A 14,708-nucleotide genomic window follows, 5' to 3' on the forward strand; every position below is an offset into this window, starting at 1 on the left:
CTGTCCCTCACCACCCCTTGTTGTAAATATTTTTGTCCACCCTAAGCGTGGAAGGGTATTCTCAGATGTGAGACCCTTGCTCATTGCACCATCAGGATTCAAGCAAACCGGGCCGAAGACGGCTGTAATGCCAGAAACCGGTCCCCGGGAGCTTGTTTCCTTCCCAGTGTAAGAATTGGCTTTTGTAGTTTGGTTTGCCCTGTTCCCATCATGCACTGGGACAGGAACAGACTAATTTGCATACAGCCAGGTTCTGAAACTGGGATGGTGCAGTGAGCTAAAAAACGGTGTTGGATCTAGCCCTGATCTCTTGACTGGGTGAGAGCTTTCTGCTTAATTCAGAGACTCTGTCCCTCACCACCCCTTGTTGTAAATATTTTTGTCCACCCTAAGCGTGGAAGGGTATTCTCAGATGTGAGACCCTTGCTCATTGCACCATCAGGATTCAAGCAAACCGGGCCGAAGACGGCTGTAATGCCAGAAACCGGTCCCCGGGAGCTTGTTTCCTTCCCAGTGTAAGAATTGGCTTTTGTAGTTTGGTTTGCCCTGTTCCCATCATGCACTGGGACAGGAACAGACTAATTTGCATACAGCCAGGTTCTGAAACTGGGATGGTGCAGTGAGCTAAAAAACGGTGTTGGATCTAGCCCTGATCTCTTGACTGGGTGAGAGCTTTCTGCTTAATTCAGAGACTCTGTCCCTCACCACCCCTTGTTGTAAATATCGATTTTTTGAATAGCACACAGACTTTACTGTGAGTCCTCTTTCATTCCCTCTTATAATTTCTGAGTGTTATGTTAATCAACATGCACGCCGAGGTCGCTGGTTCACTCAGTATGTACGATAATTGCTAAAATGCAAGGACCGTTTTAGACAGTCCTAATTGGGACAAAAAGAGCATGCAAGTTGTTCAGAGTACTGAACGAACGTTTCTTTTTGTTTTCTCTTCCCTTTTCCTTACCAATTTTACCTGCCAGACCCACAGATCTTCTTCTTTCTTGTTGACAAATACAGGTAGGATTTTTAGTACGGAATAAGGATATCAGCACGAATTATACGCACTGATACACAGGGGTATAAGGTTAAATTAAGGTATGCACAGATGTACTGATCCGACACATCCGCACAACCGTAGCTGACCCACATAATACACACGGGTGAGGAGCTTGTGTTTTGTTTTTGTGGGATCTCATTTCAAGGTTAGTTCTTAACAGTGCATACAAAGCAAGTTAATCAACACAACGTTCACTGCTCTAGATAGATTTCTGGTATGTATACATGCTGGAATTGGAGCCATGATCTCTTTTGTATGCAATTCATTCTAATTTAGAGTCTCACAACTCTCTTTAATTTCACCTGTTCACGTGGGCAATCGGGCCTGTGTAACTTTTTTGACCACATATGAATTTAATTTAATTTGATTTATGGAATGTCGTATTGAAATAATCACCAGTGCATGACATGCCTGTGGTATAGACAACCATTGATCTGTGCATGATATGCCTATATGATTGCCATTATGATATACATTCCCGCAGGGGCATTTGAAAGGTTGTATGTTCTAGTCCGCCTTTTTGCACGTGGCTTCAAAACGCTGTTATAATATGGATTCTTTAATTCTGCTTTTTGCATCTGGGGACACGTGACCAGCCCAGGCCTGTCTTACTTTTAAATGTTGTTCATGTGCCCCGAGGTTTATTCCCTTATAGATTGTTACTTGCACTTTATCATACATTGGTGCTGCGTGTCGTGAACTCTTTACACACATTTGTAAGAGTAGTTTTTATCTAATGAAATATTGTTTAGCCTGTATCATTCACAAAGGCAGTGTAGTTGTTATTCCCTTCTGCTTTTAATAATGTTGCTATTTTAACAATGTTTTAATTGTTTTGATGAATTATGAAACTGTACTGTATGTGGTGTTAAGGATTTTTGAAATCCGAAAAAAACTTGAGGATGATGACTAATAGTCGCTAAACAATAGTCTGAAAAATGATAGTGGTGAATTCAAGGGCTGGTTTTTTATTGATTTGTTTTTTGTCTACTCCCTGACTGTTGGCCCTATGGTGTCGTTTGTCAGTGTTTTCTTTCAGTTTTTCTGTCTTGGCCCAAGTCTGGCTTCTGATAGGCTTTCAGTGTTAGCTGTTAACTTGCTGATCTGAAGGCTCGAGTACCCATTAATGTTTGCAGCACATGGTGGTTTCTCACAGTACACCACATGTCGACTGCCCCTCCACCTTTATTCATGTTTAAGGGTAGGTTATGTGTATTTGTAGAGCGCTCCACCGCCCACGAGGGTATCCAGGCGCTGTGTACGGGTCCAGCCTCGCCTAGAGGACCTAGGGAGAGTTATTCGAAGGACCAGTGTTTCTTCAGCTGTATGTGTGGTGGGAGTAAAACACAACTTGTTCTTTATCCATCACATCTTTTATTTTTGATGTGCGTGTAAGCCACTGGTAATTGCCCAACATTGGCCTCCGAGTACCTGGAGGAGTACATACAGAGCCGGCTTTAGGGCGGTGAGACGGGTGCAGCAGCACCTGTTGCTGACCTTGGTTGGGGGCACGGTTTAAATTACTTATGGGTTTAAAAGGACTGTGATTCTGGGCAAATCACTTAATCTCCCTGTGCCTGAATGTGTCCCTGTGTAACATAACCGGTGCTCATGTAAAGTGCTCCAATACCTTTGGGTCGAGTTTGTGCTATATAAATCTGCATTAAAAAAAAGGCTTATTGTATGTTGATGGCAAGGAAACCAGTCACATCTTTTCTGCTGGTGCGTTTGAATTACAAGGCTCATCTCTCCCGTTTTGTCCCTTTCACTCAGAGTTTTTTGGGAATATCCTGATTAAGTGATTTGTAATGAATCTGTCACACATATATTCCTCATTGCCTCATTGCTTCCCCAGTGACTTCCCAGCCAAAAGACAACTGGATCCCCTTCCAGCAGTATCTGAGTCTGAAATGTGTCTCTGTTATGTAATGCTCACCTTAAATTTAGCCTTTACTACTCACATCAGTGGCACCTCCTGTTGTGGTTGTGGGCAAAGTTTTATAATTGGGTAGCTCATGTGCATTTTCATGACTAATAGGTGGGACAGATGCTAGTCTATAAGCGATCCTTGGGGATGGTCTGAGAACGGTTCAATACATTTTACTCCCCTGCATGTACCATTGTTGCTTGCTTGGCATCAGTCATGGGTCATTGACATCCCATTCTAGTTGCTAAATATTCTGATTTAAAGCTGTGAAAACACAAGGAATCTATTTATTCCACATCAAAAACTGTTTATTGGTAATGGGGTAACAGTCAGTACCAATGTTGTAGGGCAGGATCTTGATATGGCTGCCATCCTTCCATCATGCTGCCTTATCCATGGTTGCTGAGTCCATCTTAGAATAACTTCACTCTGTCAGTGCCACCAATTGCAATGATTTGATCTTTCCTTGTGTCATCACCCACAACAAATTCTTCTACTCTTAGGGCTGAGATTTTCATGAAAGTCTTATAGTCTGAATTCAGCACCTGAGCGTAATATGACGGAATGTATGCAGGCTCTGTGGTTATACTGAATAAGCAGCTACCTATGTTATGCCATCTATTAATGTAATAACTGCACTTTCACAATTGCTTTATTAACCTTCCTGCTTTCTCAAATTTGCTTGAAAATGCGCGATTTTTCTTCTTTTTTTCAAAAATTTTCTTGGGGGGGGTTATCCCCCCGAACCCCCCTTTTGGGGTTCAGGCTCGCTCGCTGCGCTCGCTCGCTACGGTGCTGTATGCAAATCACTTTGCGCCCCACCACTTTAAAATCTCACCCACCGCTACTGCTCTTTGTCCATGTGATGGTGTGTCCTCACAATCCAACATACATATTTTCTTTTTTTGTAAATTCTATCTTGCACATTGTAAAAAAGTTCATACTGCCGATTATGTGCAAACAAAAATTTAGATAATGCCATCCAAGTATGCTCTTTTGACAAATGTTGTCTGACCATTATGTTTGTTACGGTGTTGCATCTTTCTTATCTCTTTCCCTAAAAACCAGGACACTGTGCAATAAAACAATTGTTTTTTAAAGAATATTTTAATCCTATTTTATAAAATTAATGGATTATGTATTTATGAACTTTTATGATCTGTATAAATACAGTTAGAATACAGTGATTTCTGATTCTTATTATTATAGTGAGCGATAGTAACAAGTCCTTGTCCACAGGTACTGATGTAAGCCATTGTTTCTCCCATTTTGAAATAAAACATTTCGTAAACCATTAGTGCCAGATGTACGATGCTTGCATTTAGCGAGTCGCAAATTGTGTCAAATTGCGACTCTCAATTTGTGACTCACTAAATGTAATGTACAACAGTGTCTCAGATACTGTTTGCGATTCCCAATGGGGTTGCAAATTGCATGCCTCATTAATCTGCATGAGACTGTCGTAATTTGCGACCCTATTGGGAATGGCTAGCAATCACAGGAATTGTGGCCTGCTGGGGTCAGCAGACAACCATGTCTGTGACTGCTTTTTTAATGAAGCAGTTTTTTTTAAATGCAGCCCTTTTTCCTTAAAGGAAAACAGGCTGCATTTAAAAGGAAAAAAAAAATAAACTTTTCAGTTTCATTTTTTAAGGCCAGGCAGTGGTTCCAGAAACCACACTTTTGAATAGGGTGGTAAACTGTGAGTGTTTTGCAGCCACAAATATGGTCGCAAAACAATGGTACATGCCATTTGTACTCGCTATTAGGAAGGGACGCCCTTGGCATGCCCCTTCCTAATAGAGAGTCGCAAACCATATACTGCGAGTCATTAATAGTTCCGGTTTGTGACTGCAAAAAAATGGTCTGACATCTACCCTCTAGACCCCTCCAGCTTTTGTCGTTTTATACTGAAAGTTATACTGAAGGCATCTTAAGTCAAAACTGATTGGATTTTTGTGGAAGCTGGGACCATCGAAAAACTGCTGCCAACTCTTCTACCTCGGTGATGTACTGAATCTCTCTTCTTAACATCCCTGAACAAACATAAGATTAAACATTTTGACGGTCTCAGAGCTCTGATCCCTATAGATCTGTCAGCTGTCGTTGACATGATTTTCCGTTTTACCATTTTCTTTGATCGCCTTCAAAGCATAGGGATTCAGGGAGCAGTTTTCAAATGGGTCTTGTGATATATGCACATATGTCAGTTTATGCTAAACTTGCCGTTTTCATTTGAGATCGACTCGTTTTATTTCAGGTCAGCAGGCTGCATTTTTCAAACACAGAGAATGTGAAAACTCATTGGGGCTAGATGCTTTCTGCATTTTTCCCTATCCCTATGTTGTAGGTTATCCTCACAACTTTCTCTTAATTCTACCATGTTTGTGCAGAAAATATTTTATAATTTGAATTTTCAATTAATGTTTTCTTCCATGTTTTAATATATTGTTTAGTGCACTGAAGGCTATAGTCAACAAGAATTCTAGAAATGTTAATATTTCAACCGATCTATGGTGCTCATTAGGATGGCGGACGGACCTGCGTCCGTCCGCCACCCCAGAGTAGGAGGGACCGTCCACAGGGGCAGCGGCGCTCCCTCCGTTCAGATTAGGATGTGACCGCCACCCTGACGGTCTTCCTGACCCCCCAGCCATCCTAATCTGGCGGGGGTCTTTGAAGTCTCCGCAGCTGTTTTTCCGCATCCTCCGGGCCAGCGGACACTTCCGCCGGCCCAGAGGATGCGGAAAAACCGCAATCCTAATGAGGGCCTAAATGAATAACTAGTAGTACAGGAGCTGTGCAGTGCAGAGTTTGAAGATGTGTGTGTCTAGAACCACACATACAAAAACCCCTATACAAGGTTGCACCTATGAGGATTAGGTTGAAAGACTATTATTCGCTCATAGTTTGTCTAGTTATTATTGATTGCGACCATTATATGTAATACACTGGATTTCATCTTATTGTAACTCATTTCTGATGTATCATCCAATCAATCCTATAATTTAAAGGCTGACTGCCATATGACATATATCATAAGATGGAGCAACACAGTATGCCAAGGAATATGTGTAATTAAGTATAAACAAATAGTTGTTCCAAAGGATCCACTCACACCCATTTTGGAATTTGTGCTCAAGTAAGTATATATATCTAAATTAAAGAAAATAGTGGGAGAAAATCATGTGTATTCATTGAATGCCTCATTAACGTGAACTGAATCAAAATGGTGTCAGTCTACTGTGTTGGTAAGTTAGTGTATTAAAATGACGACATCCAAAGTGCTGCATAGAAATCCAGTGGTGGTATACGGCTCTGTAGAAACATAAGAGTGACCAGTGCTACATTGTGAACATTGTTTGGCTATAGAGCGAATTGTTTTGAACCATGTCACAGTTAAATTATTGAGATGGGCTTTTGCCCACATGTGGTCAAAAATGTCAGTCCTAAATTATGGTGACCCAACTTTTGGAACCCTTTTTTGTAACTGATACCCGAGTTGTTCGTCAGGTCAATGATCCTGTGTCAGTTGAAAAGCATAATTGAATTGATTAAAAAGGCAATCCATACATGTTTACAATGAATAAAGTGTAGGCAAAGACAAGGAATAGTACAAATATCCTCCCCATCATCCACAGTTGAATTCTGTAGTGAGATGATTGTCCCAAGAAGAAAATATAATTGGTATTATTATAATGTATTCAACGTAATTAATGACATAATCTAGAGACCACCAGTGGAAAGTTTAGGGATAATTTATGCCTTGGTGGTTCACCAACAACAGAGTAAGAAGAAAGAACCCAAAGTGAGTCTCTTAACTGAGCACTGCAATGAATAACGAAGTTTATAGTGTAGTGAAACATCTGTATGATACACAATTTTCAAAAGAAATGTAAAATATTGTCACCTTTGGGTTGGGGAGCACAGTTTTTTGTAGGTGAAAAAAGATCGCCGTCACCTAATGGGAGAGTCCGACGTTTGCTCTGGTTGTGTGCGTCTTGAAAATCTATCAGTAGTCAAAATAATCTAACGCTAGTTAAAAGGCATTTAATGGGAGACTGGAAATAATGTAGAATTTCCTGGTCAGCCAGCGGCGTAGCTGCTTGGGAGGCGTTTGGGGTGTGGCACCCCCATCTAAATGCAGTCTTGGCTTGGTAGGTAGATCTGGGGGTTGCGAGTTGGGTCTGCTATGTGTGTGTTGTTTTTTTTCTTGTTTTCATTTGACTGAGATGTTTAAACTTATTAATTTTTGGATCAAGAACTTAAATGTAAATATAGTGACTGGTTTACCAAAAGGTAGGAAATCTGCACTCATATAAGTATCTATTGAATGAGTGAAAACATTTTGAAATTCACAAACCTTTGAAGTACATATATATACACTCCCTTTCGGCGTTCAGTCTTCACAACACCCCATGCATGCAGCACAATCGAGAAAAGCAGCATTCAAGAGGCAAGTTCTCTGTTTAGATGTTTTTATTCCCTCTGTCTTTCCATGTGCGTAAGCATTACATATGTTTATGGAAAAATAATTTTTCTCTAAATGACACGTTTCGGCTGACGCCTTCCACTGGGTCTAACTGGGCTATGTGGTGTGAATCATATATATATATATGAGCTGAATAAAATTTGAAACCAACATCTCACGTTTGGTCCGTGTCTGTTTTCAGCGCGATCGAGAGCAAAGGCGATTGTGATAGGAGAACGGAGGTTGGAGTATATATATATATATATATATATATATATATATATATATATATATATATATATATATATATATATATATATAACGGTCGGAGTTCAAACGCAAATAGAGGTGTTACTTTTTAAATGACCTCAAATACTGCTTAATGTTGAGAATAGCATAGCTTTTTGTACATCATAAATGTCATTGACTTGCATGATGATATTCACTAGATTGCGTCAGATTGGATATATATGTAGGACAGTTCCTTAGTGTGGTTACAAATTCGAGTTTAAAACGTTCATTCTCGCATTCATATGCCCTGTGTATTTTACGTCTCTGAAAAAGATTCAAGTTGGCTTTTTTTTTCTTTCTTTCTAGGGAGGAGAGTGAAAGTGTGCTAACACTCAAAGGCTTAACTCCTACTGGAATGTTACCTAGTGGGGTGCTTGCTGGAGGACGACAGACTCTGCAAAGTGGTAATAATGTTATGCAACTTGTTGTGCCTCAGATGGACTTGGGCATATATCATTCTTTTTTTAGCCCTGCACCTAAAATATGCTGGGAGTGTTTAACCCTTTTCAGTCATTGTCTTCGAGTGTAATTTAAACATGGTTCAGTTTGGCATTGGAAAATATTCACCCTGTTTGGGTGTAGAACCAAACTAGATAGAAAATTAAATCTACTCTGCATCTTCCCCAAACCATGCATACCTTAATAAAACAATCTGTGGGTTCATTTTAAGTTGCAGCATAATAACCAGTTATTGGTAATCATGATTCATCCCTCGGTTCTGTATGCGAAGGTATGTGAATTTGGAACACTCTTGATTTTAGTGAAATGGACCGCCTGCTTTACTATGTATTTACGACACGTTAATTATCCCTTTCTATGTATCATGGTAAACAGTACACAAACGCGTTATGTACAGTTTAGCATCCCTAAGTTATTTTTATAAACACTTGTTTATTTCCTCTGTAGTTGTAGCTATTTTTAATGTGTCTGTCTTTTTAGAAATAGCTGTCTGTCTGTATTAGTATGTTAAAATTAAACCACTTTCCCAGACACTGATGTCTGTCTTTTGTTGTTGAAGTAGCTACAACCCAGTTTGTGAGGTGTTGCCAATTTGTTTTAGCTCTTTGTCTGTGCGATGGATGTTTAGACGAACAGCAGTTGGCAAGAAAACAAGTTTAAAAAAAAGTGCGACTTTAATAGATCATAGATATCTGATATGTTTGTGAAGATTTTTTTAAGTTGGTCATCTGAACAATCACCTATTACCCACGCATCGCCGAATACGGAGTCTTTCTCTCCATATTGTAAAAACATGCATTTTAAAGAAGGGCGCTTTTTGCAGAGGTCGAGTGAAAACATCTGTAATTCTGCTGTGCTTGCGGGTGGCTATCTGCACCAATGTTAAAGTTTTTTTTTTTCATGCACTATATATTTACATATAAGTGAGAGTTTGTAATCTCCCTATAAACGGAAAGTTTATTTTCTTATTTCTCTGAGTTCTGTCGTCATAGTGCATCTGGAATAAAAAAAACTTTGGCAAAGCTAATAGATGTTGGCCTTGAATATATTGGTTTTAACAAGGATTTTTGTTTTATGGTACAAGGCCACCAAAAATATGGCCATATTTATCGTGCCCATCTTTAAATGGAATTAGTAAGAACATAAAATAAATTCACAGATGCATGCACATCCACGGCGGCCATATTTGAAAGCATTTTATTTTTACCAATCCCATTCAAAGATGGCCACCGTGGGCGCACGCACATCAACAGCACTCTTCTGTGAAAGCATTTTTTTCCTAATCCCATTAAAAAATAGCCTCTGTGGTTGTATGAGCGTTCACAGTGATCATCTTTGAATGGGATTGGTAAAAATAAAGACATTGAAATTTGCCCGCTGCACATGCGCACTAGGGGGCCGACATCTTGATTTGATTTGAATTTAGGTTTTACAAAGTTCGCGATTACCAGAGGTAGTGAACTTTTGAAACATCTACCCAGTCTTGCCACGATCTGCTATTAAAGGCTTTTATCTCCCCTCATCAAGAACTTGCGCATGAAAGAATGTGTACCTGTGGGTACAACTGTTGCCCATTTTTCAATTTCAGTTGCAAGAGACGCATGCGCAATCCCGGGCTGCACTCTCTCCATAGTTAGGTTGCGTTCTCTGGCAGCTCACTGACTCTCATCATTGTCCGGGGAAGTTGCTAAATGGTCAATAGGCCTGTTTCAGCACCTGCAAAGTTGCCAATACCATCGTTGGTGGTTGAATCAGCTGTACTCAGCCTAAGACACTTGGATAGTGTTGTGACCTCCAGGGGAGCCACATAGAGGCTAAATGGTATGGGGCAGCTACCCATTTCGTGCTCCCGATTTAACCAGTTCCGCTTTCAATACACCACATTAGTCCGGACTGCTTGCTAGTGTTAAGCAATGGATGGGAAGATCATAGGAGAAGAGCGAGCAAGAAGTGGGAGCAGAGGCAAGAGCAAAAAGCGAGGCTGGACCAGGTATTGTTGGAGTGAGGAGGCAAATTCGCTGACCTACAGTCATTTGGACCAATTCACAAAGCCATTTTCATGTTCATTGTGTACCTATGAATTGATATAGCCATAGGTCCCGTTACTTGAGGATGCTTTAATATTGTGCATGGATTAATCCTTTTCCAGGATTGCGTAGTGGGCCTTCCAGTGAGGCTATGGCCTGGAAGGTTTGAGAACACCTACAGAGTCTTGAAACACAAATTTTTTCTACTCATTCTGATCATGGTAATAGTAGAAGATTTACTCCAGTTAGGAGCATTTTTTTTTTTAACCCCTTCCATGCTGATGACGGCCGGGAGCCGTCATGGCACACAGTGCTCGTGTGCTGATGACGGCTCCCGGCCGTCATGACCACACCCGCGATCGGAATGTGCCGCACATGCGCCGAATCGCGGCCGCGTCCAAGGGGTTAATGGCATTATTTTACCTCTTCCCAAATTATTGGGGCTAAGATAAAGGGTTTTGCCACAGCAGCACGTACTTTCCCTTTAGAATATAAAATTCGGAGGGAATTCGGTGGCACAACTATGAATACTTTTATCCTAGGTACAATTGTAAATTATACACAGGGGTCCATGCCGAAAGTCCTTTTCATAATTGCATGAGGGAATTCACCCATCCGAGCATGTAAACCAAGCAGGTTCGGATTTCTAATTCTTTTTGTGAATCAGACCCACTGGTTTAGTGCTCCCCACCCTGTTCACCTATTCTTAGGAGCACACAACTGCGCCATCCTTGCTTAGGGTTTTGGACAGGCCTGTGGGACTGTTTATGTCAGGGCTGTAATGACTATACAACAGGTATTCCCAGACCGGGAGTAGCCAATAGCCCTCCTATGATAATTATTAAAATGTTCTCGTACTGTTTATTAAAACGGATAGCACCACTCACCTTAGAATTCTGTGATTCATACTGTTGCTCATTATGATTCCTCATGCTCTGTAGGTTACAGAACTTCTGTGTGACTTGCACTACCCTTTAAATATATAGGTAATAGTTCCTAATCCCCTCTATAACACCATAAAGACCGGCATTTTGTCATATTTTGACAGCGGATACAATTGTACATCATTAAAGTTCTGAAGCCAGCGCATGAGTAATATATCTCTTGTGCTTGCTTATCACAACAACTATATACTATGCTTATTTTTATAAGCCTTTTTGGCTAAGCCTTTTTGGCTTTCTCCTGATAGGGTCTGATAGGTTATATATATATATTACAAAAAACCAGGTGCTACACAGGAGCTATACATGTGTCTTTTTATGCAAATGTATGTAACGGCATACCCTACTGTGTTTGTTTCCACAAGTTTTTATATGTTTCTATGTGCATTGATGTCTGTTGTGTATTGTATTGGACTCATTTATTGTAACTGTATTGTGTATATGTCATGAGTTCAGCTACATTACAAAGGATATCTAGAAACACTTCTGTCGCCTAATACAAACAGTTTGTATATCACAAGTTGTTTTATCGTTTGTAGAAAGACAACGGGCATGTAAATGTAAATGTAAATGTTTTTGTACTTGTATAGCGCACAGCTACCCGCAGTGGGTTTCCCGGCGCTTGTACGAATACCGCAAGGGAACCCTTCCTGGCTTTCCCTGTAAAGTGTCCACTCCTAGGCACCCCCATGGTGCAGACCAGGCATCCCTCGCGTTGTGGCCATTGTGGAGACTAAGCAAGCTATTGCCCAGAGTTGCAGCGTGGGACCCATAATCAGAATAGGCACTGAGGCAAGAATATCCGGTCAGGGGAATTAATGAGCCCGAGACCAGCCGAGGCAGGAATCGAACCCTGGTCCCTGCCAGAGCTCTGCATCGAGGTCTGCCTGCTCTAACCATTGAGCCACACTTCTCCATATTATGCATATTATCTAGGAGATGCGATAATTATCGCAAATCGCGCTTAGCACGATTTACTCTATCACTGGAATACATCGCAGTGGCGATGACTCTGGGACCTCATCCAGCCACGTCATCTCATACCGCTGGTGGGGTAATCAAAGGAAAGGCTCTGAATGTAAGCCTGTTTCAATGATTGAAAAGCTGCTCCTGGCGATTGTTGCATCAATCATACAGGGGTTCGAACGGCGAATGTACTCGTCCCACCCGAACCCCTGTACATGGCTGGATGAGGTCCCAGAGTCATGGTGTCCAACCTTGGTGCAGTGACTAAGTGGTGATCCCTGACGAATCTGCCAGAAGGTGCGAAGGCAGAGAAACATGTTGGCTGCAGTCCCAGAGTCATGGTGTCCAACCTTGGTGCAGTGACTAAGTGGTGAGCCCTGACGAATCTGCCAGAAGGTGCGAAGGCAGAGAAACATGTTGGCTGCAGGTATTTGTATGCAAAACTAAGCTACCAACCTTTTTAATTCATCAGAACACACCTAATTTAAGAATAAAAATTGCGTCACAGATGTGCCTGGTGATTTTAATCACTTGTTATGTCACTCTGAGGAACGATCATTTGTGCTCCTTGCTTGCACTCTATTTATTTTTCACATGCTAAGTTGCTTTATTTGGACACTTTTTCTTCTTTTATGAATCAGAATGACTACCAATGATGAGAAAGGGGTCTTAAGTTGGTAACATCTGCCATTTGCCCCGAGGGTGTGCACCCCTGAGGTGTCATTCTGTTTCATCACACATTTTTTTCACAGGCGGTAAGTGTGGTTGGGTGTACTGTCTCAGTGGAGCAGACACCAGTGTTTCTCTGTGTGACTGTCAGGTTTGAAACCTGTTGGAAATTTCCTTTATCTATAGAAAGATCTTGTCAGATGAGACGCATCTAGCATACCCAACTACAAAAGAGGGGATGCCTAACTGGAAGTTGACAGTTGTGTTCTCTCCAGGTGATTGATAATAAGAACCAAGCAACACAGTGTTATCCGACGTCCGGGGTTCAGGGTTTTTGTTATTGGCATTGATTGAGTGGAGGGCTTCCCTGTTCTTACCCCTTTTCCCTCTTGGGTCCTTGTTGAAATATATTAATATCAGATGGTACCTGTGTGCCTGTTGATCCTCGTATCTCACCCTCATTTAGACTTACTGGTGAGACCTCAATGAATGCCGTCATCAGGATTGGTAGCAACACAATGCATGAGTCGTTACCGGACCTAGCAAGGCGTCGACATCCGATGGCAGGACTGAACAAAGTATAAGACCGATGTCCAAAACGCATTCCTCTCCGCAAAACAGGCATCGTAGTACAGGTAAGATGCAATCTTGCCGGATTGGTCTAAACGATAGAAACCAGGTTGTGTTCAGATCTCTTAAACGAGCCAAGCCAAGAATCTGTGTAATCTTCTCACAATACCTCATGGCAAGGAGGGTCCCTTCCATGTTGGTCTGGGTATTGTTGTTTGCCGGACTTGCCATATCGGAGCAGAAGGAATAAAAATAGAATTCCTGCTTCGAGTCCCAAGATGAGAGGCAGGCCGCCGAACACAGAGTGCACAATGTTTGGAGAAATGCGGAGGACTCCTTCGAATGGTGTTAACAGTTCTGAAAAAATCAGCTTAAATACATGTGTGATGCCACTGGTATCAGACATGTTTAACATTTGACTTAACATTTCTGCTAAATGTACTGGGCAGTTTGTTGATAATAATGCATGTATCTCTGCAGATGTCCTCACAACTTGCAGATCATACGTTTATTTAGACGAGGTCAGTGGCACAGATTTTTGCAAAAGAATGGCTTTTATTCTGCTTAAAGTATCAATTCGTATTGAAGAGATATTCAGTGAAGGCCATAATGCCGTCCCACTGTCTGTCTTGTGCGTTGGATACAATACTTGTATACAACAAGTGACCATGGACGACACACTAACGAGATAAAGTTTTCCTGGCATCATGCCACAGCAGCTGTGATCATTCAACATAATGTAACTGCCATTGGATAGCTGCCTGAAAATGGGTTCTATCACGGTGGAGGGAGTACCGTGAAGGTGGCAAGAGAAGTTATTTGCAGAACCGTTGCAGGCTCCGTGTAAATTAATACCTTTGCACAAAAGTGTACCACTTAGTGAGTTCTTACAATTTTTACCACTAAGGAGTACCTCTTTTCCCTTGTTCCAACATTTGTGTGTGTGTAAGGTAAAGTCCATGTTGAATTAATGCATTCTTTACCCAACCTTTCATACAGGCCCGATGGCATATGCTGTAGCCAATACTGAAATTGGAAAATCATCACTGGTATCATGATGGTGCCATGAATTATCCATTCAATGACAGGCTTCTCAGAAACTGTCAATGGTAATCTTTCCAGTTTTTCAATGCTCAGCACCGTATAGTCTGCTCCTCTTTGTGCCAAAGAGATTTGTTTATCTTTAAGGTTAAATACAGCAAACAATGACGTTGTGTTGATTAGACGCCATGGCACGTAGCCTGATTGAAAGTTTTGCAACGTCCAGCCTAACTGCATTATAGAACGTAATTGAGACTAGCCATGTTGCAACATTAGCAAGTCCTGTTCCAGT

At 41.3% G+C, this 14,708-nt stretch overlaps 1 protein-coding gene across 9 annotated transcripts in view; it reads left to right on the forward strand.

Moving 5' to 3' along the window:
* The window catches only part of PPP3CB (protein phosphatase 3 catalytic subunit beta), a 1,016,614-nt gene that overhangs the window by 871,749 nt on the left and 130,157 nt on the right, over positions 1-14,708 (forward strand). For all 9 annotated transcript variants that reach the window (XM_086922326.1, XM_086922329.1, XM_086922328.1 and 6 more), the window contains one exon: positions 8,050-8,147. In XM_086922326.1, the coding sequence (XP_086778452.1) occupies positions 8,050-8,147 (98 nt within the window). The remainder of the gene's footprint in view (positions 1-8,049; positions 8,148-14,708) is intronic.

The sequence above is a fragment of the Lissotriton vulgaris genome, chromosome 5, assembly GCF_964263255.1.
Source record: "Lissotriton vulgaris chromosome 5, aLisVul1.2, whole genome shotgun sequence".
In the NCBI taxonomy this organism is placed as follows: Eukaryota; Metazoa; Chordata; class Amphibia; order Caudata; family Salamandridae; genus Lissotriton; species Lissotriton vulgaris.